Source organism: Carassius carassius, chromosome 32, assembly GCF_963082965.1.
Source record: "Carassius carassius chromosome 32, fCarCar2.1, whole genome shotgun sequence".
NCBI classification, from domain to species: domain Eukaryota; kingdom Metazoa; phylum Chordata; class Actinopteri; order Cypriniformes; family Cyprinidae; genus Carassius; species Carassius carassius.
In genome coordinates this window covers 6761525-6789429 of record NC_081786.1, presented here as the reverse complement: position 1 = coordinate 6789429, position 27905 = coordinate 6761525, and the positions used below count along the sequence as shown (strand labels likewise).

The 27905-nt window shown below is 35.8% G+C and overlaps 2 protein-coding genes and 1 long non-coding RNA gene across 4 annotated transcripts; 1 reads left to right on the top strand and 2 right to left on the bottom strand.

The window, feature by feature from the left end:
- The first annotated feature begins 2886 nt into the window (after nucleotides 1-2886).
- Nucleotides 2887-7311, top strand: ero1a (endoplasmic reticulum oxidoreductase 1 alpha). The gene is given in 15 exon segments (XM_059520041.1): nucleotides 2887-3318; nucleotides 4142-4261; nucleotides 4343-4426; nucleotides 4513-4551; nucleotides 4622-4698; nucleotides 4795-4868; nucleotides 4966-5086; nucleotides 5696-5757; nucleotides 5976-5996; nucleotides 6077-6169; nucleotides 6248-6494; nucleotides 6627-6696; nucleotides 6794-6880; nucleotides 6960-7096; nucleotides 7173-7311. Coding segments are annotated over 15 exon segments (1386 nt in total). The 5' UTR covers nucleotides 2887-3228; the 3' UTR covers nucleotides 7237-7311.
- Nucleotides 7312-8483: 1172 nt separating this feature from the next.
- Nucleotides 8484-9018, bottom strand: LOC132112521 (uncharacterized). Its single transcript, XR_009424974.1, has 2 exons — nucleotides 8727-9018; nucleotides 8484-8687 (listed from the first exon to the last, which is right to left on the bottom strand). It is a non-coding gene; the product is annotated as an uncharacterized LOC132112521 (long non-coding RNA).
- Nucleotides 9019-9200: 182 nt separating this feature from the next.
- On the bottom strand, nucleotides 9201-27811 carry gpr137c (G protein-coupled receptor 137c). 2 transcript variants are annotated; one of them, XM_059520039.1, is made up of 7 exons: nucleotides 27133-27811; nucleotides 15340-15389; nucleotides 13503-13731; nucleotides 13198-13347; nucleotides 11056-11181; nucleotides 10673-10797; nucleotides 9201-9798 (listed from the first exon to the last, which is right to left on the bottom strand). In XM_059520039.1, exons 1-7 carry the CDS (start codon nucleotides 27490-27492, stop codon nucleotides 9570-9572), a joined length of 1269 nt encoding a protein of 422 aa, XP_059376022.1. In that variant the 5' UTR covers nucleotides 27493-27811; the 3' UTR covers nucleotides 9201-9569. The 2 variants fall into 2 exon arrangements, with proteins under 2 accessions (XP_059376022.1, XP_059376023.1); XM_059520040.1 differs by having other exon boundaries at nucleotides 9201-9795; nucleotides 27133-27426.
- Between the last annotated feature and the right edge of the window lie 94 nt (nucleotides 27812-27905).

The window sequence follows — 27905 nt, the reverse complement described above, 5'->3', positions numbered from 1 at the left end:
AAAATAATATTATTTTTATGTTTTTAAGCCTAAATTAAAGCGCCAGAACTTACAAGCTGAAATTAGGCTTTAAACGAACTACAGCACCACGGTCGCTCGCCTTCAACGTCACCACCAGCATACTCCCGACAACTTTTTCAAACTTATTTTTAAATCGATTTTATCTTATCCTACAGGAGCCGATTGACGAGGGTTCAGGGAATTTGTTTAGAAAGGAAAAGAGTCCAAGATGTGTCTGTGTCAAGCTGGACTATGGAGTGGAAGTTTTGTTTGAAATGTTTAGAGGGGAGGGGATCGTAAACAAATCTTGTCCATCGAAGTCTGAGGATGTTTGTGTTATAGAAGGAAGGATTGTAATTTTGTCCGACGCGTTGGGAAAAGGAAACTGGGATACATTCGATTCCGCCCTTGAGTTCTTCTTCATCCTCTGCGAGGCGCGTTGTTCTGGCGGATTCCGTCCATGAGATTGCGCTGCTCTACCATAGATTGAAATCAGATAGCTCAGTGAATATACAGCGACAATTTATGGATTTATCTGCGTATTACCATGCATTGCATATTTCCAACAAGAATCCTTAGATTTAGACATAAAATAAAAGCCAAAAATACAGGTGCATCTCAATAAATAAGAATGTCGTGGAAAAGTTCATTTACTTGAGTAATTCAACTCAAATTGTGAAATCATGTTTTAAATAAATTCAGTTCACACAGTCTGAAGTAGATTAAGTATTTTGTTCTTTTAATTGTGATGATTTTAGCTCACATTTAACAAAAACCCAACAATTCACCATCTCAACAAATTAGAATATGGTGACATGCCAATCAGCTAATCAACTCAAAACACCTGCAAAGGTTTCCTGAGCCTTCAAAATGGTCTCTCAGTTTGGTTCACTAGGCTACACAATCATGGGGAAGACAGCTGATCAGATAGTTGTCCAGAAGACAATCATTGACACCCTTCACAAGGAGGGTAAGCCACAAACATTAATTGGCAAAGAAGCTGGCTCTTCACAGAGTGCTGTATCCAAGCATGTTAACAGAACGTTGAGTGGAACGAAAAAGTGTGGAAGAAAAAGATGAACAAGTAACCGAGAGAACCGCAGCCTTATGAGGATTGTCAAGCAAAATCGATTCAAGAATTTGAGTGAACTTTGCACAGAATGGACTGAGGCTGGGGTCAAGGCATACAAACGTGTCAAGGAATTTGCTGAACCACAGACAAAGTCAGAGGTGTCTTACCTGAGCTAAGGAGAAGAAGAACTGGACTGTTGCCCAGTGGTCCAAAGTCCTCTTTTCAGATTAGAGCAAATTTAGCATTTCATTTGGAAACCAAGGTCCTAGAGTCTGGAGGAAGGGTGGAGAAGCTTATAGCCCAAGTTGCTTGAAGTCCAGTGTTTAGTTTTCACAGTCTGTGATGATTTGGGGTGCAATGTAATCTGCTGGTGTTGGTCCATTGTGTTTTTTGAAAACCAAAGTCACTGCACCTGTTTACCAAGGAATTTTGGAGCACTTCATGCTTCCTTCTGCTGACCAGCTTTTTGAAGATGCTGATTTCATTTTCCAGCAGGATTTGGCACCTGCCCACACTGCCAAAAGCACCAAAAGTTGGTTAAATGACCATGGTGTTGCTGTGCTTGACGGGCCAGCAAACTCACCAGACCTGAACCCCAGAGAGAATCTATGGGCTTTTTTTTTTTATTGGTCTTATGAAGTATTCTAATACGTTTAGATGGTGAATTGGTGGGTTTTTGTTAAATGTGAGCCAAAATCCTCACAATTAAACTACTTCAGTCTGTGTGCATTGAATTTATTTAATACATGAGTTTCACAATGTGAGTTGAATTACTGAAATAAATGAACTTTTCCACAACATTCTAATTTATTGAGATACACCTGTACAAATTAATTATCATTTTAGATCTTTACCATTTAAAACCAAAACCATCTTTGCCATTTAAAACCAAGTTTTACCTATTTGTCAGCAAGGTGTTTTTAATAATTTTTAAAAATATAATAAAATTTAGTATGATCATTTATTCTTTTACGTGTTTTAATAAGTACAGGTCAAAATAAATTTCATTTTTACAGATATATATTTTCAACTGAATGAAGATGGAACATAATTTTATACATATCTCGAGATTTTATTTTCACAAAAGTTAAATTCAACAGAATCGATATTTTACTTGCATTTAATATGCTTTTTATGTATATAAAATCACTTTTGTAAATTTAATTTAATGCAAGCACCAAAATGGGACACCAATCTACTAAATTAAATCGTATATATATATATATATATATATATATATATATATATATATATATATATATATATATATATATATATAAAATTAACAAATTAATTTATATGGTACATTTACATTTAGTAGACGATTTAATCCAAAGTGATTTACACATTATGAAGAAAGAAGCAATCTAAGCCAACAAAAGAGCAATAATATTCAAGTGCTATGACAAGTCTCAGTCGAATGTAAATAATTATTAAATTATGAGAAAAGATACAGCTCTGAAATTATCTGATAATTACACACACACACATTTCTGCATTACGCTTAAAATTATAACTTGAAATTTTTAACAGTGGTGCGGTTCTTCTTATATAAGAGATCAGGTGAATATGATCAGATATCACTAGGAACCTAAAAGAAAGCTGGATTTAAGCATACATACATTTCACTATCAGAAAATAAGAGACTGATACAGTAGAATTGACAGACTGGACACTGTTTTTATACAGTCTATGACTGGACTCCGCCTGACACAGAAACTAGTCTTTGGCGACATCTTGCGGTGAACTACATAAATTGCAGTTTTCATCAGAAGAAGGAGTTCCTGGTTCTGTCTGATGACATTATAAACTCGGCTAATTACATTTCAGCCGGATAGAGTCACTGATAATTTAATATGAGAGTAAAATAAAACATATTTTGTGACAAAATGCCTTGCGGATATGCGTTAGGCTCAGTTGTTCATTGTTGCGTGAGTCATCTTAGCATCAGTGGAGTCACGTCCCTCACGTAGCGGCTGATTGAATCGGAAGTGATCTGTGTGTGAACGTGTCTTTACAGTGACGTGCAGTTCACTTGAATTACGTCCCAGTACTGTACAGAAACATCGTAACGAGCGAGGAGCTGCGTGAAGATAAGAGAAAGCTCTCAGTGAACAGACCCGTTTATGCCGAATTAACTTCACTAACAAACAACAATGAAATCCTTCTTCATTCTGTTGGCGCTTTTACTCTCCAGCGTCCACGTGACGAGAGCAGGATCCGCTGCACACAGGTGCTTCTGCCAGGTGAGAACAACAACCTCACTAACACTGTTTCATCCTGTTAGAAACTCATTCTGATTAAATATAACACATGTGACACTAACAAAAAAATGAGCACAGTACGATGTTGGTTTGTCAATACCATGGTTTTAGGAATGCAGTATGTGAATGCCATATTAAATATAAATATGGTAATCAGTCAGATAAAGGCCTATGGTACATACTTGAAATTTTATTTTATTTTTTATTTGCGTTCGAATTTAAATTTTAGTTAAAGTCTTAGTATTTGTATTGTGTGGTTTTTTTTTTTTTCGTTTTACAATTATATCTATGTAGTTTTTTTAAAATTCATTTTATAAAGACAAATGCTGCCTTGGCAACTCTCTGAAATACAATAAGTTTTCATGTTTTATTTCAGTTAATGTTAAGAAACAGATTTTATGGTTTTAGTTGTCATTTTACAATAACACTTTTAAAATTGTGAATTAGTGGCCTGAAAAAACATAAGTTTTTATAGTTATAATAATTTGTTTCTAGATATGCTCCACTCAAATTTTTCATCAGCTATTAATATCTCTGTGTGTCTGTGTAATGTAATTAAATACTATTTTATTTTTTTGAAAAATCATATCAAGTAATCCACAAATGATGAAAACGTATAGCATTGGCAACCCTATATATTAAATTGTTATAGTATTACCATCTGAAATAAATTCATAATATCATCACAGTATTTTATAAAAAAAATTCAAATAGTGTTCTAATACAGTGTTCTAGTGTTCTAATGTCAGTTTACAAATGAACATTGATACTTTTGATTGACCGGATGGTTAAATTTCGGCCATAGGTCACTGGGACTCTTGATGATTGTGCTTGTGATGTTGAGACCATCGACATGTTCAACAACAAAGAAATCTTTCCCAAACTACAAAAGCTACTAGCATCTGATTATTTCCGGTTTTATAAGGTAAGTTCGTTGATGGTAATAGAGTCAAAATATCCATTTATTGTTTGTTCTTTCATTTCTAATATTCAATACTCTGCTTAGGTCAATCTGAACAACCCCTGCCCGTTCTGGACAGACCACAGTCAGTGTGGACTCAAATACTGTGCTGTGAAACCGTGCACAGACGTGAGCTTCTCATAGTTAATTTGCTTGATTTTGTCTTGAGGAATTTTATGTGTGACTTCATAGGCTCTTTGTGTGTTTCCGTGCAGGGTGAAGTACCAGAAGGCCTTAAATCCAGCAGTTATAAGGTATTAGAAAGTCATATAGTGTATATGGCACATATTAGTGTTGCTGGGTGTTGATTATTTTTCGCCACAGTATTCAGAAGCAGCCAGTCAGGATATAGAGGAGTGTGAGAAGGCAGAGAAACTCGGAGCTGTAAATGGTTCTCTAAGGTATAACATTAAATTTTAGTGTCAGGAATACCCATAATTCTTTGGTTTTTTGACCTTGTTTGTGCAAGTTCTCTCTCTTAATGTTTGCTCATGTAGTGATGAGACACGTCAGGCTCTTCAGGAGTGGAAGAAACACGATGATGAATCGGACCGTTTCTGCATGTTGGATGGTGATAATAGTTTGATCAATTCTGATTTATTCTGACCAGTATACTTTAGTCATCCTCCACAGGCTCTGCATCATTGATTTTTTTTTTCTTTTTTTAGATGAGGACTCGCCTAAATCACAGTATGTTGACCTCCTGCTCAATCCTGAGCGTTTCACCGGCTATAAAGGACTGGAGGCCTGGCGGATCTGGAACAGCATATATGAGGAGAACTGCTTCAAGTAAAGAGTCACCATCACATTTATTCTGACCAGTGTGGAAAAGTATTCAGTGACCTTCATGGGGCTGACTGTATAAAGAAATGTCTGTCAGTAAACTTATTTCATGTAAAGTTTCTCACACTTTAAAATGAGTGTTATTAGCCTCAGAATAGTTAGATAACTGTCAACAATGTCTTGTTTTTCTTCTGTTTGCGAGTATGTAGTCTATTCTGACATTTTCTTGAGCAGCAAATCAGCATATGTGACCCTGGACCACAAAAGTCAATTTTTCGAAATTTTGACCCATACAATGTTTTTTTGGCTATTACTAAAAATAAACCCCAGTGACTGGTTACGTATTAGAATGATTTCTGAAGGATCATGTCACTGAAGACTGACGAAAATTCAGCTTATTCATCACAGGAATAAATTACATTTCCAAATATACTAAAACAGAAAAAAACTGTAATAATATTTCAGTTTTTACTGAATTTCTGACCAAATAGCATCATAATCTAAACACCCCAAAAAACCTACCTATAATTTGCAACCTAACCTGTCTTTGATATTTTTATTAATTATCATTGAGTGCTCTTAATATTGTAACAACTTTTTTTTCTTCTTTTTCAGACCGTATTCAGTTAAACGACCACTGAATCCTTTGGCATCTTACAGTGGTGAGCGTTAGTGCTGTGTTTTATGTTTTCAATTAGTCTGTTTTTAAGCATATTGATTTTATATGTAATAGATCCATGTCATGTGGTGAAGCTCATGACAGATCATTTGTGATCATCTCTCTTTCTTTCCTTCCACTTTAGGAGACGATGGTAAGGTCATGCTCTTCATATCCATTTAACCAGTGATTCAATCAGCTAGAAATTGACGAGTCTGTTTCTCATTAAAGGGCAAGGCTTCTATCGCTGGCTAGAAGGTAGGTTTCTGCTTAAAGGTGCTGTGTTTTATTTGTTACTGTATATTTGAGATGACATGTACCTCTTGTTGTTCCTCGAGGCTTGTGTGTGGAGAAGCGAGCGTTCTTCAGGCTGATCTCAGGACTGCATGCCAGTATAAACACTCACCTGAGCGCCAGGTACCTACTAGACGGTAAGTCAAGACAAGTTAAAAATGTAAAAAGTATTTAAACTTGAGTGCTTAATTGTCTGATTCGATTCGTTCGGTCAGAAAACTGGTTTGAAATGAAGTGGGGTCACAACGTCTCCGAGTTCCAGTTGAGGTTTGACGAGGAGCTGACAAAAGGGGAGGGGCCAAAGAGATTACGCAACCTCTACTTCCTGTACCTCATTGAGCTGCGTGCTCTCGCAAAAATACTGCCTTATTTTGAACGTCCTACCTTTCATCTGTACACTGGCCAACGCACTCAAGACAACGAGAACAAGAAACTGCTTCTAGAGCTCCTCCATGTGGCCAAGTAAGAGCATTGCAACGGCTGCTTAATTTTTTTTAAGCCATTTAGGTGTTTTTTTTATTGTTCTAATATTTCACAATCTATTATTTTTTTTTATAAAAATGAATATATTTTTTATATATTTTAAATTTGCAGATCCTTTCCATTACATTTTGATGAGACTGCTCTGTTTGCTGGAAATAACAAGGAAGCTATGAAACTGAAAGTCAGTGGCTCTTTTCCCTGTCTGCTATAATGAATGTTACATACATCCATTTTTTTAAAAAAAAGCATTAAATCTGTTGCATCTTCCCTGACCTTAGGAAGACTTCAAGCTGACTTTTAAGAACATCTCGCGCATCATGGATTGTGTTGAGTGTTTTAAATGCAGACTTTGGGGCAAATTGCAGGTAAGATGGTGAAGATCTTGACATGTACTAAGAGGATGTTGTTTGTTTTGATGTGTGACGTTCAGTGAATGTCTCTCAGACTCAGGGCTTGGGAACTGCACTGAAAATCCTGTTCTCAGAAAGGCAGATAGAGGCAATGCCCAACACAAGCAACACCAATCCATCATTTCAGCTCAGCCGGCAGGAAATAGTGTCTTTGTTCAATGCTTTTGGAAGGTATGTCGATGATCTATTTTTGTCAGGATCTCTTTAGTTGAAACATCTTGTTTTAACGTGTCTGGTTTTGTTTCAGGATCTCCACAAGTGTCAGAGAGCTGGAGAACTTTCGGTCGCTGTTGTCAAATCTCAAACAGTGACCGTAAAAATCCCTCGTTCAGCCACAGTCAAGAATCTGACATGCATAACACAACCGGACAGATTTGTTTTGGATTGTTGTTAAATTGACTGTTTTCAGAATGTTTTATCCCTTAAGAATTTAGCACCTTAATCACAAAACTCTAGGTTAGGGCTATATTTTGCACTCTTACATAAATGTATTTCACGTTAAATGTAAAAAAAAAAAAAAAAAAGTCATCATAGAAATAACACTATCTTCTTGTGAATTAAATGATACATAAATATACTTCAAATGGTTTACAAGAGGGACATAAACCACTTGATTTGTGTATTTTGCATATATAAAGCCAAGTTTTATTTTCATTATAGGTGTAATATATTTAGAAAAATGAGTTAAATTAAGTGTTGTAGTTTTTGAATATGTGCCTCAGCACCTAGATTTTTTGAGTATATTGACTATTACATAAAAAGGGTGTGGGGGGGGGGGCATTTTTTTCAATATATTATTTCATATTGTGAACGTACTTTTTTCAGTAAGAAGTGTTTTCAAAAAGTGCTTTTTTTATATATAATGTCCTGTATTTTTTCCCCCATAAACATTCCAGATGAGTTGCACATATAAATGTTAAAGTGTGTAGGGGAGGTTTATGTAATTTGTTTTTCACATTCCTTACATTTTTATGCATTTGTTCATTTAACATTTCAGTGCATTTGGTGTATACATTTAATCAGCAAATGCGTTCCTTAAATCTGTAGAAACACTGGAGTTAAAAAAAAAGTTTATATTTTTACTTTTGTTGCTATCTGCAATAAACATTCATTTACTGTAGATTTCTTTTAATAAATCATCCAGACTCTGGTCAAAACAAAACTTGTTTTTAAAACAGTGCAATAAAACTTTATTATTTTATGGTAGTGCTTGTGTACATCATTAATGAACTATGAACATGGGTAAACGAGTTACATTCATTGGCCTCAAACAAAAAACAAAGACTTTGCTCTTTTGCGAGATTCAAGAGCTGATATGATACATTTCACAGTAACATTTTTCTGACCAGACTGACATTTATAAATTAATAAAGATAAAAAAATAAAACCAACTAACCAATCCATGCACAGCCCCATCCCGTCTGCGGTTTCAATCAGCAGTTGATCAAATGCATAACATTTCCATCAATTAACACTAAAGATCTCATAACTGAAAAGCTTTGCTACACATTAGCTGGCAGAAAGCAAGGATATTAGACACAAAGCAGACTTAAAATGTCAGCATACACAAAACCCTGCAAGATGCAATTTAAAACCCATTTTAAAAATAAATCCAATAACAGAGCAGGTGCATATGGAGTTTCAATCCAGCAGCAGCCCAAATATAATATTTACACCGTAACTAATGATTGCTTTAGCCAAATGATTGTTGCTATCTTGTACACAGCTCATGAACAGCAAATTAGGTGATTAAAAAAATAAACTTTTTTTTGTTGTTGTTGCTAAAACACAAAACGATTACTTTTTATAGGGAAATGGAAAGGGCCGCTTCATTTAAGCTGGACATGGGACATCGATTGCTGACCAATCACTCTGAAATACCAATATAGAGGAATGATGATATAAAGCTTATGAAACATCTTCAATACAAACATTAATTCTGTATGACATGGTTTTGGCTAAGAAAATCCTACGATGGTACCATTTCAGGCATCACTGGAGAATGATACATTAGATTTTGACTACTGATATAAGCCCAAAATGTCCTTCAAAAGCCAAGTACCAAAATATTTAAGGATGTAAGTAGAGTTAGTCTTCCTCGTCACACTTATCACACTATATCTCAGTCGGTGGTTCTGGAACTGTATGAACCGGGTGTCTTTCTGTCTTTGGGAAGCGTGGAAATGTACTACCTTGGATTTAAGCACGAACTCTTTGGCAACGTAATAAAGGAATTCAAGAAAGAGTCACATGTTAACATCAGTGCACGCTCACTTGATCGTCTCGGATGGACTAAGCTGTCGTGCTCTTTCTCCAAAATGATGGAATATAAAAAGCATACTACAACTACTCCAACTGATCAGAATAAGTGCAAAAAGCACATCCCAACTCACAGAGGGGAGTCCATGTGCTGAAGGCTCGGAGGAGTTCATTGCACCAATGTTGGGTGATTGGATGGATGGTTTTCAGAAATTAGAACACATGGAACCACCACCCCCCTCCCATCACCTTATGGTCCCTTTAAATTCCTGCCGCATCAATGTGGGCAGATAAATTGACTGAGGGGGAAGGCGACCATAAAGCATTGCTCCATGTCCTTGCTGAGCCAAACCTCAGATTAGATCGTTCCACAGAAGGATCAGCTTTAGTTCTGAGGGGTGGAGTAGTGTGTCTGGGAGGTTGAGTAGTAGTTTTGGGGGGTGGAATAGTAATTGTGGTGTTGGTTGGTCTGAATGTTGCTGTTTGCAAAGAGAAGAGGGGCAGTTGATGTTTGGGGGCCATTCAGCAGGTGAGGGATCGCCGTTAGGCTGCCGTTCCTCTGGATCGTGCCGTACCAACTTGGGCCCGTCTGCGGTGTGGACGACAGGATACTGCTGAAAAACAGAACCTCCAGGCTTAGATGCTTCATCCTTAGATGAAGGATAGTTCACAAAAAACATCTGTTTTTAGCTAAAGAAAAATATGCACATTTTTTAAAGCATAAAGTTGAGTCAGGGCACCAGATGCACAAAAAAAAAGAAACCTAAAAGTGTGTAAAGTAAATCGCCACGCGGTACCCAAACAAATGACTCTAATGCACTGGTCTTTGATAATGAGTCAGTCAGAAAGTTTCAGGAAACAGCCTTGCTTGGGAGTTAAAGATTTGAATCAGACTTAGTCATTAAGAGACATTACTGATTTCAGAAGTGACTCGCTCACTTAACTGGCGTCATTTTCAGTTACACTAAAATTCAAAGGTTTTGGGGTCAGTCATGTTTTTTTTTATTAATATAATTACTTTTTATTATCATCAACACTTTTTTTTTTTTTTTAGCAAGGATGACTTCAATTATTACATTACATTTTTACAAAAGATTCAATACAATTTGAGAATGGAAACCTATTTATAATTATAATTCTTCACAATGTCACTATCTTTACTGTATTCTGATCAATTAAATGCAGCCTAGACTGGACATTCAAAAACATATAGTAAAATATTAGAATGGTAATTTCCAATTTTGTTTTAATCTTTTTTATTTAGTAACACTAATAATAATTCTATAAAGCATCTAAAAACAGAAGTAATTTGGTTGGCTAAATCTTTCACTTCAGGGGTCAAGGGGTCTGGAATCCCACAATTAAATCATTTTAAATCAAACTATTCCTTTAAAAACTGCATAAATCTTTAACTGGAAGTAAATAACACTCCTATCTTTGAGAAGCCGGAGTAAACACTCCTGTTCTTACAAATGTGAGTACACACACCTGCATCTTTCTCCTCGGGAAGTTGTGTTTCTAGACAGATCATCATCACTATCATAGCGACGTGGGTTGTCAAAGAAATACGCCCTGGAACTAAAGCTGTGACTGTTGATCATGCCACCCGGTGTCTGTGGAAACAAGGTATACAAAATATAAATAAAATGGTATGACTGGTCCAACACAGACAGGCAAATACGTGACTAACACAGCAGCATGGGATGTTGTTTTCAGTAGGCCAGACGTCTGAGTAATTAATTCTATTTGACAGGAAAACAACTCTCCGCTGGGGCTTAAAAAGCCGATCGCGGGCTCTCATCATTGAGTAAGTGTCCAGCTGTGATATTGATGGACATATTTAGAGGAGTGAGACAGGATTAGACTTTCACCAGGTTCTGATTGGCCCGTTGCACTCTGAAGAACACCACCACCAGACTGGTGGGCAGCAACTCCCAAAAGAACAGGATGATCCCAAAGACCACATAGGCTTCCCCATTGATCTTCTCTGCATCCGCCTGGAGACACAAACACAATGCAAGACAAATTTAACATTGAGAACTTTCCACTTCTGAGCATATTGATGTATCCGGTACACTGTAAAGGCCGATAGACCTTAGCATAGACAGCAGGGTTGTTACGGTCATCTAAAGCCTAAAATAATCTCAAAAACACTTTGAAATGTTTTTGTAAAATAAAGTAAAGTAAAATAAAAGATGAAAAATTTAATCTTTCTTGTGTGAAAAAGGTTTAAGTTGAAGTACTAAAAAAAAACTATAACAGAAATAAACAAATGAAAGCTAAATAGAAGCACTTGAGGAAAAAAAAAAGATAAAAATGCCAATATTGCCTATACAATCATAACACTTTCACATAAAACTTGCAATTTTAGTTTTACTTTCTTTCTTAAATATTCAATGTTTATTTTTCAGTAGTAGTATTTCCTATTTTGTTTAATCTTTTGTTTAGTAAATAATAATAATAAAAAAATCATAATTATTTTATTTGTTCAATAAATCGTGCAGCAAGCACAGCAAACCTGAATCTTTTAAAAATACAATCAAATTGCAATCAGAATTTTTTATCATGAAACATAAATAAATAAGCAAATCAATTTTTCCTCAAATCATGCAGACACAGAGGAGAGTAGCCCTAACAAGTAGACATGCTACCATAAAAACACAAGACACTGTGGCCTACAACAAACAAAAGCACAAACATTATGCATACGGATATCTGCAAAAAATGCAGACAATGCAGGATGCATCAAAAAGATGTAAACAATCCTAGAATCAAATGCAATATTGAAGAATAAGCAAGACAGCCACCCAAACATATGCAGCTGAGTCAGAGAAGGAGGCAGGCCTATCAGGGGCTTTCTGTCGTCCCGTCTCAGAGGTGAACCCAAACTAGGTCACCACCAGGCAGCCAGCCAGCAATCCTTTCTGCACAGCAGCCTTGCCCGGGCTATTATATATAGCAAAACAAAAACCTTTCCCCCACAGAGCCCATATCCGTCTAAATCCCCACAAATGGATTGTTTCTGTGGACCCCTGAACAAAGCAGCATAATCCATGTTGAATTACTTTTTTTTTGAATGAATGAAGCCATCAACATCTCTTTTTATAAATCAACAAGGTACAGAAATACATTTGTAAACATGCAATAAAAGGCATAATCTGTAATTTATTAGACAGCCTTGACTATACTTTTTAATTGTACCACACTCATAACAGCTCTTGAAGGATGCAGTGCTAAATCAGTGCACACAAAAATGAGCTCCTATGCAAATGAGAAGAATAGATACATAATGAGTTCATACATCTCACATAAAGGTGAAAACAGCATTGAGGGTTCGATGAGGGTTTACCAGCTTTATGCTTTCAACATACATGATCTCTCAAGAGTTTGTCTGTGTATGTTTTTTTATGCTTTTGAAGTCTCTTATGCTCACCAAGGTTGCATTTATTACAATTGGGTAAACTGGCAGTGGGCAGGTTTCACAAACCAATACAAAGACAGACATTCCGGCCCGGAACGCACATTTTCAAGGGAGAATAACTGACTGTAGAATTGTTTTTCAGATAAACAAGTATGTTAACCATGCATGTTTCTTAAATATCTGTAAAAATCTTACATACAGCACCTTTAAGCCCCGTTTACAACAAGAATGATAACTATAAAGATAACGATAAAGATATAGTTCTAAAAATCGTTCTCAATATTAAAGAATAGCAGAGTTCACACCACAGCTATAACGATGAAGGCACAGAGAAACGATATCGCTGGAATCACTTCAACTAATTTTTTCAGCTGATGAACGATAAAATCATTGACACACAATCAGAATCAATCCTACTATTACGAGCTTGAGAATGTAAAAATCGGCAGACGCATGTGCCCTTAGAATAAACTGATGATACCGCCCGCTGATGTGGACGCCAATATCATTATATTTAAAGTTATCTTTACCGTTATCATTCTTGGTGTGAACGGGGTTTTAGAAATAACATTAACAAGTTATATTGAACTACCTGGTCAGACACATTGTACCAGCCATAATTAAACGAGCTGGGCCGATCTTCAGGAGAAAGAGCCACCACAACCAGGTTGTAACAGGCTCTGGAGGTGTAGAGGAGGATAACTACTGCCCCAATGGCTGTGGCCTGGCATACCGATGTCCCCTGGATCACAATCACAAAGATCACCACACTTAGACAGAATTGTAATTACTTTCCCAACACAATTCAATGCAATTAGTTGTTATTGCACCGTCAAACTGAAAATGGTCGTGTTCTGAATCCCAATTTGTAAGCTCCAAGTCCAAACGTCCACTCACCTTTGACTCGAGATAGACATTAGCAGAAGACATCTTAGCGATCTTGAAGATGCAGATGGCGAGAGAGATCGCACAGAGCACAAAGAGGCTGTCGTTAACCAGCACTCGTGCCAGAACGGCATCCTTCACCTGACTCTCATCCACATCTCCCTGAACCAGCATGGCACACGTCACATTCACCACCAGGAAAAAAACACTAGCCAGCAGAAATCCTAGACACAGGGGCACCCTATTGAGAGTTGAGAGAAAAATTATGATGCATGGGTGAATCTAACATCTACATTTTATTATTAGATTTGAATTATTTCATTTTATCTCAACTAAATATTCCTGACATGATTTTAGATGTGATTCAGTGCATTTTTATAATTTTTGCTATGTTCCGTTAAATAAAATCAAGCTCCGTTATATAATACGTTATGCACAGTATTTTGCTTCACTCAGAAATAGATCATATTGAATAATATGTGAAAGCTCAAAGACATTGATCTGATCTGCTGTCTGAGCCATGTGTCAATCCTCTCCTCTGCCCCCTTCCCCCTCCATTCCACCACAGGCCCTCCTCCCACTCAGCCTGACTCAGACGGGACTGGGTGGGATTTGATCTCCAAGCTTTTCACTCCGCATCAGACTCTAATAACCTGATCAAAGCCCATAATTGTACAGATTGATGCTTCAAAAAACAAGTCTGTATTAGCCTGTAGTCTGTATAACTTCTTTAAAGTCTTTTAATATTTCAACCGAAACAAAAATCAAAATCCTTCTAAATTCACCCCCCAAAAATTCTCCCTCTAATGTTGTTCCAAAGCTGTATGATTTCTGTTCTTGTGTGGAAGGAACACAAAAGCAGATGAGTAAATGAATACTGTGGCAGTCAAAAAAACTAAAACACACACACACAGACACACACACACACACAATTGATGCACTGAGTTAGATGTCAGCCTTTTACTAACTTCTACGGTTCTTAATTAGCATTTTGAAGCTTGACAGGCACAGTATTCCTTCAATGTATGGAACAGATCAGCATGAACATGTTTTAAACATGGAACAATGAAGTAAGTAAATTAAACCATTTTCATTTTTAGGTGGTTAGTTACCACTATAAACAAAGCTTATGAACACAACTTCATACGAAAATACCATCTAGACTTACCTAAAGACAGTCAGTTTCTCTCAGATACATTCATATAAATGCCTACGCCCACATCTCAATGATTTGAATCATCACATATTTGTATCGATTTTCATCCGGCTCTGAGTGTATTGTTATATATCCATACTAGACAGCAATGCAACTGACACATTTAAGGCCCAGAAAGGTAGTAAGGACATTGTTAAAATAGTCCATGTGATGTGAGCTTTTGTGCTTAAAGAGAACAATAATAACAACAGCGTTCTGATGTAAGACGTACACGTGTCTATTATGGCGGAAGCCGTGATTAGAAGGAGAAGAATTATTGAAGTCATTCTTTTTGTTTTCTTAGCACACCAAAAGTATTCTCGCATTATGTTCGTAAAATTTCGGTTGAACCACTGATGTTACATGGACTATTTTAACGATTTCCTTACTACACTTCTGGGTCTGGGAACATTTCAGTTGCATTGCGGTCTATGGAGAGTCAGAAAGCCAGAAAGAGTCAGAAAGCTCTTGAAAGCGCAGAAAGCTCTTGGATTTCATCAAAAACATCTTAATTTGTGTTCTGAATATGAACGAAGGTCTTGTGGTTTTGGATCGATTTGAGGGTGAGTCATTAATGACAGAAATGTAATTTTTGGGTGAATTATCGCTTTAATTCATTCACAGCCCTCACAGCTAGGAAAGAAAATCTCTTACTTGTACTTGTTGAGTTCCGGGGAATATTTCGCTTTGGCTTTGAAAATCACCTGTGGAAAAGGACATAGAAAGATTTTTATTACTTACAAATGTGACTAAGACAGACTCTATCTCTCTAAAAAAGGTTTTCACCAAGTACTATCTGTACTTCTAGCCTGCTCACAGGCCAAGTGTTGACTAGCTTGTGCTAATACAAAAATAAGGATGACCAGGGACCAGGCTATCTCAGTTTGTTTAAACAGAAACATCTCCTGGTTAAGAAAACAGCCCAAGAGCTCAAGAACCAGTGGAAATTATTGGTTATACCGAAGGCCTTTGCAACTCTAGCCCTAAAGTCAACTCAAGGTAAGCACAACTACAGAAGCTTGCACAACCATCACTGATAAGCATTCATGGACCGTTTTTACTCTGACATGGCCTTCATGTAGTTCACACAAAGTCCATAACATCCATTAACAGGTAATGTACATTTCAACATATGTTCTACCATTTAAAAATAGAGGTCAGTAAGGTTTTTAATACTTTTATTCAAAAAAGACACGTTAAATTGATCAAAACACCCATTACCAGATGATACACTGTAGCATATAAACTACCAGTCTAAAGACAGATCAATATAATTCTGTTTTATGTAATTAAAAAAAAAAGTTTATATATATATATATATATATATATATATATATATATATATATATATATAAATACACAGTGTATATATTTTTTTAAATACTAATTAAATTAATTGAAAGTGATAAATTAGTTTTGCCACCACAGGAATAAAGTACATTTTTAAATGTATTAAACTAACTAGAAAACAGTTATTTTAAACTTATATATATATATATATATATATATATATATATATATATATATATATATATATATATATATATATATATATATATATATTTTTTTTTTTTTTTCTTTTTCTTTTGATCAAATAAATGCAGACTTGGTGAGCATAAGAGAGTTCTTTATGATATTCAAAAGATATTCAAAAAAAAAAACAACACAAACTTTTAACTTGTAGTATATTATGAATACATGCATGACCACAAACTTCAAAGAAATGAAACTAGGCCATTAAGGGCTTTCTTTTAGCTCTGTCATGTTAACCTTTATACAATATGAACCAAAGCAGTACTGAAACAAGAACAGACCTCACCTGTAGCTTTCTGCACCAACATATTAAAAAGTTTATAGGGTCTGAGTTTCACATGAAACTTGGAAAATGAAATAAGATGAAGAAGGTGATTAATACATACAACTATTTAAAACATTTAGAGAATCAAAATGTTATATGCAGATCATTTATTCATTCGAGTCTAGCCCTTCTGTTTTTTTTTACCATCATGACAATTCATGAATCACAATCAAACACAAAATATGGTAACAAGTACCCTGTGCAAAACTAGTCAAATAGGCCTAGCTGACTAAACCATACTGCTGCTGCTAGTCAGCATTTTAAATATTTAAATATAGTTTCTCATTAAACTCTTTAACATCTTATTCATTCACAATTAGGCTGCATTTACACTGCAGGTCTTGATGCCCAAATCCGATTTTCTGATTATATCCAATTTTTCTGACGACCCGCTTACATCATCTTTTAAAAGTGACCCGTATCCGATTTTTGCATTTACACTATACACTGCTGACACTACCAAACGTAGACGTACTGACCAGGAAAAGGAAGTAAAACAGCATGAAATACAATGGATGCACATGCAAATAAAATTATACAGTGTTTTGCTTTATATTTGTTTTTTAAGCTTTTTATCTTACGTTGGCACTGTAGCCACGAGCGCTTAAAACCGTGCCTCCCCATATCTCATGAGATGTCTTCAAACACGGATTTATTTCTGTAATAACCCTGCATTTTTGCCTGCACTGTCTCTTCGCTCCAAAGACTTAAAAGACATGAAACCTCCGCATTGCTCAACTGTGTGTATCCTTCGTCCTCCATCATGCCTATAATAAGTCATGTGATCTCAGTTGGTGGTGTCCACCTGAGTTGACATCACATTTTTAATGACATACGACTTGCATTTACTGGGGAATATCCGATTTTGTCTGCTTACATGGCACACGCAAATGCACGTATCCGATTCATATTCGATTTATAACCACATGTGAATGAGGCCTGAATCCGATCTGAGAAAATCGGAATCCATGCGTTTTTTTCCTGCTTACACGTTCACCGGTCATATCCGATCTTTGCCACATGAGAGGAAAAAAAATCTGAATTGGGTTACTTGAACCATGCAGTGTAAATGGGGCCTTAGTTTTAAATCATTACAAACCCTATGCTGAAGTTGGTGTCCTGCGCACTTCTGTAACTTACAAACTACAGTACCTACTTAAAATCTTGTCATAACAAAATTATTGGAATTTATTTACCATGATGAAATGGGATAGAAAACAGTGAAAAGTGTTATGAACCTGCTGTGTTATGAACTTGTAAAGAGCACAGTGGAAACAAATTTCCAATAAGGCAAGGGAATTTACTAGGTTCTTCATTTAAGAAACAATAATGAAAAGTCACACGTCATGTCTACATGCAGGATCCTAGTCCTGCTCTTCTCTAGGTACATTGGCTGATGACATGCAATGAGACACTCAAAGATTGCAGACCACAATGAGAAGGTCAGAAAAAAATAAAATGTAAAAAAATTCACTGAATCAAGTGATCTCTGTAAACAGAATTATGACAAACATGCAGAAGTTACAGGAAAAACTGTTGGTTTTTAAAGTATGTCTGTGTAACTGAACCAGCATTTGTTTATAAGTAACAAGAAGACTCAGATGGGAAACAGCTAAACACACCAGGAGAGTGTGGACAGTCACTAACTGGAGTACACCTGTCTGTAAAGCTGCGCTTGACAGCCATCAGTGGCACATGTGCACACTGAGAACAGATGCCATGTTGTTAGGGCAGAGCATATGCGGTGACTTAGAACTGAATTGGAAGGTTGCATTAAAAATTAATTAACTTCCTTGATGAATTCATGGTGACCTTAATTTCAATCATTACGTGAATAAAAATGTACAAATATAATTTTGCATCTGTTTAGTTGTAAAATGAAAATTAGTACACAGCATTTCTTTACTCTTTCAAAATAAAAGTACTATGCAGACCCACGCTAATGCTCACATTACCCACTCTCTAGCTTTAAAAATTTCATATAAAAATCATCATGGTTATGACATGATCAACATACAGACTTCCATATTTACATTCAATATAGATTTCTCTTCAGTTTTCAGCAACATCCTAATTCATTGCTAATGGTAAGTCTAGCCAAAATATAATAAAAAAGTGATAGTGTGAAATATAATTTTAATCAAAGAAAAATATTTTTAAATGTAATTTATTCCTGTGATGCAAAGATGAATTTTAGATGAATAAAAGTATTAATTCATAAGCAACAACAGCCTTGTTTAATTTTAAGGAATAAAGAGGTTGGAAAATGATCACAATATTTAGGTGAACTATTCATTTATCATTATTACTAGCTTTCTGAGAAGACTTCAAATGCTTAAAGTGCAAAATACATCTATTTTAACAAAGAAACCAGCAATGATAAAAAGGTATAGCAGTCAATACTTGTGTTGTGAATCGCGTGAGTTCATGTGTGCCAACCTCATGTGTCTCCCTGTCAGCAGACGCACCACAGACTCCACCGGGACATGGCACAGCATGATTCAGATTTAAACAGAAGAAAGTCTCCAAAAATAAACATGGCAAACTGTACCTCGCGTTTGTCATCTCACGAGAGAGAGGTAGGCTCTAGGGACCCGTTTCGCCCCGAGCACTGTGCTTTCACTGAGAGAAGGCAGCGGGAAAAGCTCCTTTCTAACTGCTCTCCGCAAAGACAATTCAACACAGGCACTGCCAGCTAGCAGATATTAAAAATATTACAAATGTTGTTTGTCACAAGGTGTAGAAAGGTACAGATCAGATATGAAAAAAGCTAAGAAAAATCACTGCAAAAATGTTTTTTTCTCACTGCAAAACAATTCCAGAATGCTAGGATATTAAAAGCATTTTTAGTGATTTTATAGACATAAGGCCAATTTTCAATGTAAAGATATTTGTTAATTATTTTTTTGTTTTCTCGCTCAAAAAATAAATAAAAAGTGAAAAGTTCAGTTAGTTTTAAATAGAATTGAAAAATAAATACGGATAGGCCTGTATTCTGAGGGATGACAGACATGTTTTGGTTGGGATAAAATGTTAACTCATGACTTTTATAAGCACTCAGCTCACACATAAATGCCAGCTACTTTTGGGGCAGTCATAGAAAAGGATGGAAAAAAAAAGAGAAGCAGACAGCATTCTTTCAGAGGGGTTATATGCAAGCCCTTTTTGTGACCCATATGCGGATATTGGTCTCAGTTCCTTAAATGTATTTTTACCATGAGATGTCCATATCACACAGAGTCATGCTTTTGAAAATGTATAACGCTGCGGTTCGGTGTCATGAGACTTTGTGAGACTAAGCTTCTTCCTCTTTTACTGATGGTGTGAAATGTTACTGCTATTCATGACACTCAAACTCATGCAAGACATTATTCCACTATTAAGCAAACTTTTCGTGATTTACACAGTCCACTCATTACTTTACTATTATAAAATATTACAGCCATAAAAACATTGTGGATTTCTTGCGAATCTTATATATTTTATAAACTATTGTCTAAAATAGCTTTAAAAAAAATATTAAATGTCGTCTTTTTAATTTTTAAAAGTTGTTAAAAAGTTGTTAAAAAAACAAGAGTTGTTAAAAAAATTCAAAGAATGCAGCTCCACATAGCATTTATTTTATTTTATTCAATAAAAATAATAAAACTTACTTGTCTTAACAAAAACCCAAACAAGTTAGAAATTTTTTTGTAAAGAACCAGAGATATGGCTCTAGTGCATATGACTGATTTACCAAACCAAAAAGAATGAAAGCCTTCATCTGAACGGACAACTGAGGCCTTCTGACGTGTTTACATGGCTGAACTCATCATTTCCTGTTTTCCTCCTTGGTTATCAGAAGACAAGCCAGCAAACACACACTCTCCCCTTCAATGTGTCATTGTCAAGAGGGCTCTGGGGAGATTTAAAACCAATGATTCCCTTACCTACACTGGGAAACAAAACAGGAACGAATCCCTCGGGTCTGTCTAATTCTTGTTTTTGTGCAAGATCGTGTTTGAGAGCCTCACTGAACCTGTATCCTGTGTGAAGTCAAACCAGAAAATAAGCCAACAAACTCAGACTCACTGGGATGGTTAAGAGCCAAACTATTCCATACAGTTTCAACAATTTCCGAAAGTCAGGCTGGAAGTGTTTTAATCATTCAAGGAAACAGTGGGTTTCTATGCTACGACACGGAGAGCTTTCGAAAAAAAAAAAAAAAAAAAAACGAAATTCAGAAGCTTTATTTGAGACATATAACAATAAGTAAATATTCTGCACTCAAAGTTCTGTCTAATTTCTATGGAAACACAAGAAAAAACAAAACAAAAAAAAACAATGATCTGTTAAATCATAATTATGACATGAAAAATCCAAATTAAATTATGAGTTAGTCATCATTACAAGATAAAAAGATAAATTGACAAAATTATGAAATTATGAGATACTAAATCATAGTTATAAAATAAAAGGTGAAATTGACAAATATGAAATTATGAGATCGTAATAATTATCACTAAAAAATGACCCCCCCCCCCCCAAAGAAAAAATATTAAATTATGAGATAGTCATCAATATGAGATAAAAAAGCTAAATTGGCAAAAAGGCAAAATTATGAGACACTGAGTCATAATTATAAGAAAAGTCAAAAGTAAATCCAAAAGTCATACGAAGTCAAAATTATGACAAAAAGTTGAAATTATGAGTTAGTAATGATTGACAAAAATCATTATTAAAAAAAGATAAAATTATGAGTTAGTCATCGTTATGAGATAAGTCACTGTCATCAAGTCAAAATTGATAAAAAAAGATAAAATAATGAGATACTGATAGGGCTGCGTCGATCACGATCGGCCGATCGTTATGCGCATCTCGTCAGTAAAGACGCTTCTCTAATCAGCGGTAAATTCCATCAGGTGCGTGATTTCACAGCTGTTACTACACAGAGCCATTGTTAACTGAGAAGCTGCACAAATCCACGTTCATTTTCAGCATTTATTTGCGCAGCTTCTCAGTTAACAATGGCTCTGTGTAGTAACAGCTGCTCTATGTGAAATCAGCATCTGAGGGAATTTACCGCTGATTAGAGAACCGGCTTTACTGACGAGATGCGCATAACGATCGGCGCAGCCCTAGATACTGAGTCACAGATAAATGGTGAAATTAACAAAATATGAAATGATGAGATGGTCATAAGAAATAGTAAAAATTATGACAAAAAGATAAAATTATGAGATAGTAATAATTATGACAAATCTTTTTTTTTTTCTTGTGTCAGACATGGGCTTCTATACATTTTGGCTTAAGGCATGTACAACAAAACTGTAGCTGATAACTTTAAGTGTCATATAGTCTTTAGATGGAAGCAAGCCTTGCTAACATCATGGTACTCAGGACAACAGGAGTGCAAAACAACAAAGATAAACAGTTTTCAGGTCAAGGAACGCCAACTTCATGCCCACACTGCAGGCTTTAACTCCCACCCAATACCACAATAAAAACAGCACCAAAACACTGACCTATTGAATGATTGCTACTTTTAAGCCCAGGTAATAAAATAAAAATAATCAATAGCTTTTGTCAACCATCTTAAAGAAACCTGCTTAGCAACCCTTGGCACAATCATTCCCAGTCCACTATCTAGCCTACTTTATTCTGATTAGCTTGCTGTCATTCAAACGGACAAGTGTGTGTTTGGTTAGCAGAAACTATTTCTTCACAAAGCCCATGCAAAATGAGTCAAACCTTCATGTCCATGTAACAAATGCCTGTGTAAGGTCTGGAGCCAGCAAACAGAAACCTCCACAAAAATATGAACAGGCTGACAGTGTGATAGATGTGCTGTGGTAACTGAAATCATAAGGGTTACACTATCACGTGATGCTACAAGCTTTGTCAACATACAGCGGAAAAAAGACACTAGATAACGTGACAGTAGATAAACAGCATACTTAATAGACCACGCGAAATCAAAACAGGAGTTTGTGGGTTGTAGTCCTTGAATAGCTTTTAGGCTATTTATTATGATAATGTATATTTAACATTTTAAGTTTTATTACATTTTTTATTAAATCAAATATTTTTAAATGTATTTTATATTTTATTCATTTAGTAGACCCTGTTTTATTCAGAATGTATCAATTAAATTGATCAAAAGTGTCAGTAAACACTTAAGTTGTTACAAAAAGATAATTTCAATACTATTTCAATTTCAAAGGTTCACAAAAATATATAAAGCAGCACAATCAATAAAGTGATTTGAGAACCAAATCAGCATATATCAGCATACATAACTGATTACTGAAAGATCATGTGACATTAAATTGCATTTTAAATAAAAAAAAATATATATATATAAACATATCTTAAAAATATATTAAAATAGCAAACTTCAAAATGTTATTTATTTGCTTAGATATTTACTGTTATTTATTCATAAAATAAATGTAGCCTTGGTGAACATAAGAGGCTTCTTTAAAAAAAAAAAAAAACATTCTTACATATTCCGACAATAATAATAATAATATTAATAATAATAATAATACATAATTTAGATAGTCTTAAAAAAAATTATCTGTTTAGTTCTAAAGAAAAATTAGGGTGGTAAATGGTCATGCAAAAAATGTTAACTAGTCATTATGTCTTGCTCCGAAAAAGAACAAGTGGGCATCAGAAAAAAAAACACTGCAAAAAAGAATACAACATGGCCCCTTTAAAATAGCGACATAGAATAGGAGTCAAATTCATCCCACAACAACTGTATTTACCAGGAACAAACCAACGGCTAATTTAGAAAGCAGGAGGATTAAATGGCTGTTTTCCTTCAATGCTTTTGTGGACCGTCCTCGTTACCCACTTCTTCCATTTACATGACAAGCAGGTCTACAGTACCTAGAGATTACTGCCAAAGAAACGGTAGCCTAGTTACAGTTTAACAACAGCCGTCCCGAACCTCTCCTGACACAACAGCACAACTGTTAAAATCATTAGCCCAAAACAAATTCCAGCCTAAACTTCTCCAAGTCAACTGTCAAAGGGTGAAATGTGATTCACTGCAGTCAAGACTCAAGACCAGCCAATGAACACATCAAACAGGTGCCTAAGTTTGTTAAACAAATTAGACAGCACTTTTCTGTTACTGATCCTGATCATGTGACTTGGCCCCAAATAGGAGTTAACAAAAGCACTGGAGTGTAAACAGCAGAGAGGAACGTGTTCATCTAATGCCATAATGATCTAGACCAAACTTGCATATCTATGGATGGTTTACAAGGACAAAGAGGGTGAGTGTGGAATAAGAAAACAACATTCCAGTAAGCTGTAATGGAGCTGCGTGGGGGTGATGCCTCTGTTTGGCTGACCATTATAAAGATTCCCTGGCAAATTGAATTAATAAGTCTCTCCCGGCTGATACGATTGCAGAAACAAGCCATGACTCTGAGGTTTGACGTGCTAAATGTGAAGAAATGTCATGCCCAGCGACTTTTATGGTCAAGAAATGACAGATATTGAGTTAGCAATGACATTAGCAACATCAAGGAGACAAGGACATGTCATTCTTTGAAAACTATATTAAATAATAGAAAACATTTGATTAATAAGTGAACTTTCGCAACCTTATTACTACATAACTACTTTTGTGGGGGGGGGGGGGGGGGGGGGGACTATATACCCTTATTAATGGAATGGACTGGATTCAAAATAAGTTAAGCTCTATTGAAAGCACGGTTTGGATTTGTCATCTAGGTTGTAAAAAACAAGCAAAACATTAATGCACTTATAATGAATATCTATGATGTAATAAAATGTTCTTAAATAAACATTAAAATGCAGGGTTTCATGGAAGCATAGCTACTTGTCCTTAAACATGATACACTACGGTTTAAATGTCAGTGATTATAAAAATTGTATTACATAACTGACAGCATGCCACTGATGTCATTAAATATTTTTGTATGTTTTGAACCTGAAACATTCTTCTATACATGTGAAATGATGTTAAAACAGTTTAAAATTACATGCAGACAGCACTAAAAAACTGCCGACAAAGAGCCACCAACTGCACTAACAGCAGAAATCATACAAGAGTGAAAAATGGCCCATCTTTTTGCTTTGCAGGGCTTTGCTGATGAGGTCTCATGTGACACATTACACACACACCCCTACATGCAGAAATCACACGTGTGATTCATGGGGGAGTTCTGCTTCACATAAACAGTTGGCATTCACAATACACACACCTTTAATGTGTTTCCTTTATGCACAAGAGTTGCTGAAAGTGTAATTTGAAAAATTAACTGGTCATCACTTTGGTGCCACCTCAGGGAACAGGAAGACAGAGGAAGAACAGATATGAAGACTATAAAATACGACTCAACACTTGCAAAGTATAAAATGAATTATTTACAGTGTTGCATTTTCATTTGCCTAAAGAAACAAATTTTCTGGCTGTAAAAACAACAGCAGACATTTTGAGTTCCACCATGCATGTTTTTACATTTGACAAATGAAAGATATAATTATAATTATTTTTATTAACTTATTATATAACTTTATATCCTTATTTTATGTATTATGTAATGCATTTTTATATATTTTAGTATATTAAAATAAAAAAAATATTTATATACATCTGTGTGTGTGTGATTTTATATATAATTTAATACTTATATATTTATATTACTTAAAAAAAATGCATATACATTTTATAATACATATATAAACGTAAGTAAATATTGAAAAAAATTATATTATATAACAATATTAAAATTATACATCACATTAGTTAAGATTATCAAATATAATATTTGTTGGTAGACTTGTGTAAAATGTTTACAGCAGAGATATATATTGTACATAATGCTGCTTTTCCTTTTCAAACTACCTACAAACCAGCTGATTCGATCTTCCTTTACAAAACAGTTAACCAGTTTCTGCAGCAACTAGCAAGAAACATCAATCGCTGCCTCCAATTACAAGGAAAATGAATGTGGGGCAAACAGAGGAGTTAAAATAGTGGTCATTACAGAGTGGATAGAGCATTAGATCACAGCACGGCGTTCATGGCCACACAAATGACTCATTCAGATACAGTACCCCACCGATGTGATCTTGTTTTCGGCTGACATTTCGGAGTCGGGGTGCTCAGCATCTTTGTCTGTTCTCAGAACAGAATGCTGCACACCCCTTTTGTTGTGCCTGGAATAGTACAGGATTGAGCAGGGTGATGTAATGCTCTTGCAGCAGGTGCCTCTGATTGGCTCGCACCTCCAAATGCCAACTCGTAGGCAGTGTCGGTACGATGCCCACATCTCAAATAGCTCCCGAGGAATACGCACAAACAAAGGCCAGCTATCCCGAGCAACCCTCTGCAACTTAACATGGGTGTAAGGGGAAAGGCTGCAGACAGGCACAAACGGTGGTTGCATAAAACAAAGCTGTCAATATATTTAACAGGACTACAGGGCCTGTCAGTCAGGTTTGATTGTGCCACGTCTCTATGTGCTGACTACGGATAAAATAAAATGCAATATAAGCAAGGTTAGATTAATATCAAAGCCAGGGTGATGTCGGACAGAACGGAAAGGGCAAAGCACACATTTGAGTTTGGGACATGAATTATAAGATTCAATTTAGATTAAATTAGATTAAAATTTGAATATAAGTACATATACAAATCACATAGAATATTTTAGAGCTTAAGTATAATGCGATTTAAATGTTGCATTTGTGTTTATGAGTTTGGCAGACACTTTTGGTCTACAGTGGCTTACAATTCTCCAAAAAGCACCATTAAAGTAACGTAATTACATTAAAGTAATTATGTTACTTTAATGGTGCTTTTTGGAGCATGACAGAACAGCCCTTGGTCACTATTCACTTTTTTCTGTATGGAAAAGAGCAGCGTGGACATACTTCTAAACATCTCTTTTTGTGGTCTACAGAATAAAGAAAATCAAACAGCTTTGTTTCGACTGACATGGACATGCATAAATAAAGACAATAATGTAATTTTTGTGAACTAAGTAGCTGTTTCTTTTCCAGTAATAGTATAAAGGCCTGTAATGTTCTGGAGTTTGGAGTTTTGGAGACGAGATGAACAATATTTCATCCCCTGCATGATGAGGTTTTGCATTCACAGACGGCCAAGACTTTACAAAGGGTGGAAGGATGGACCAAAAGTGGCAATAATAGATCTAATTCAGACTGTCCTGTGAACTGCACTGTTGTGGCCGAGCAGAGGGACTTGAACAGAAACTGATGACCTCCAGCTGTGCTCTTGTCCCAGTATCATGAACATGATGAATGAACAACATAATCTGCCTGTATGACAGAACGACGATGCTTTTATTCACAATTACAGCATGAAGCTCCAAGTCAAGTCATATCAAGTAAACACATTTGGTGGGAGGGACCCACTTAGACGTGAGCTGCATAGAAATGGAACTGACTAAATACAAAAGGATTCATATTCTCTCTATATAAAAAATTACATTAATTTTGTGTGTTAATTAGACCACCCACCATCATAAGGATGCATTTTTATGGTGTGCAATACATTGCAAAACAAAAACAAATTGGGGAAACGGAAAAGTGGGACTTACCTGAGCAAAATAAAGGTTGAGCAGACACAGGGTGAAGAACTGGAGGCAGACCGGAAAACAATACAGGAGCCAGAACAGCAAAGGCTGGAGTTGGTTTGCTTGAACAACATTTTTAAAGTAGAAAGAGAAGAGAGTCGTCCGCAAAGCCGACCAGAGCAAACACAGAAAGAGAAAAACACTCTGGTAGCTGAAGCGCTTGTGTCCGTAGTGCAGAATCAACCAGAGCTGCAGGTAAACAAACACGAAGAGCAGCGAATACAAAACCGTGTAGAGAACCGTGAGACCGAGCTGCATCAGTTCGGAGGAGGATGAGTCTGTCCAAACAATGACACTGACCTGGTTTTCTAGTAAAAACAACATATCGACGGGATGCTCGCTATTACGTCGATTTATCCACAACGCTCAACGCTCTACAGTTTTCCTTTCCCATGAAACTTTTCATGCAGACGTTCTGAAATTAGGAGAAACTGAATAAAGTCAAACTTAAATACAAATGACATATGAGCTGAAAACGAAAAACTGCCCTAAGTTTTTATCGTATGGAATAAACTCTAAAGAAAATTCTAGGATGTTTATAAGCACGATGTGGAAAAACAAACAATAAAAAAATAAGAACACTGCAGAGTAACCCCCAATCTGTGCAAGGCAGGTCCCTCCGAGCTAAGAAAAACCAACTCTGGCGCTAGAAAATAATAAGGCGATCAGCTGGCTAGCGTTGCTGCCCTTGCCCCGCCTACCGACCAATGGGAAAAGGCTAGAATCTGACACGGTTC

Excerpts from the sequence above, each read along its gene's own strand:
- gpr137c (XM_059520039.1), bottom strand. The coding sequence starts at position 27,492 with ATGTTGTTTTTACTAGAAAACCAGGTCAGTGTCATTGTTTGGACAGAC. Across the intron at positions 15,390-27,132 it reads TCAACCTTTATTTTGCTCAG|GTGATTTTCAAAGCCAAAGC; the intron begins GTAAGTCCCACT and ends CCTTTTCCACAG. Across the intron at positions 13,348-13,502 it reads ATGTCTATCTCGAGTCAAAG|GGGACATCGGTATGCCAGGC; the intron begins GTGAGTGGACGT and ends ATTGTGATCCAG.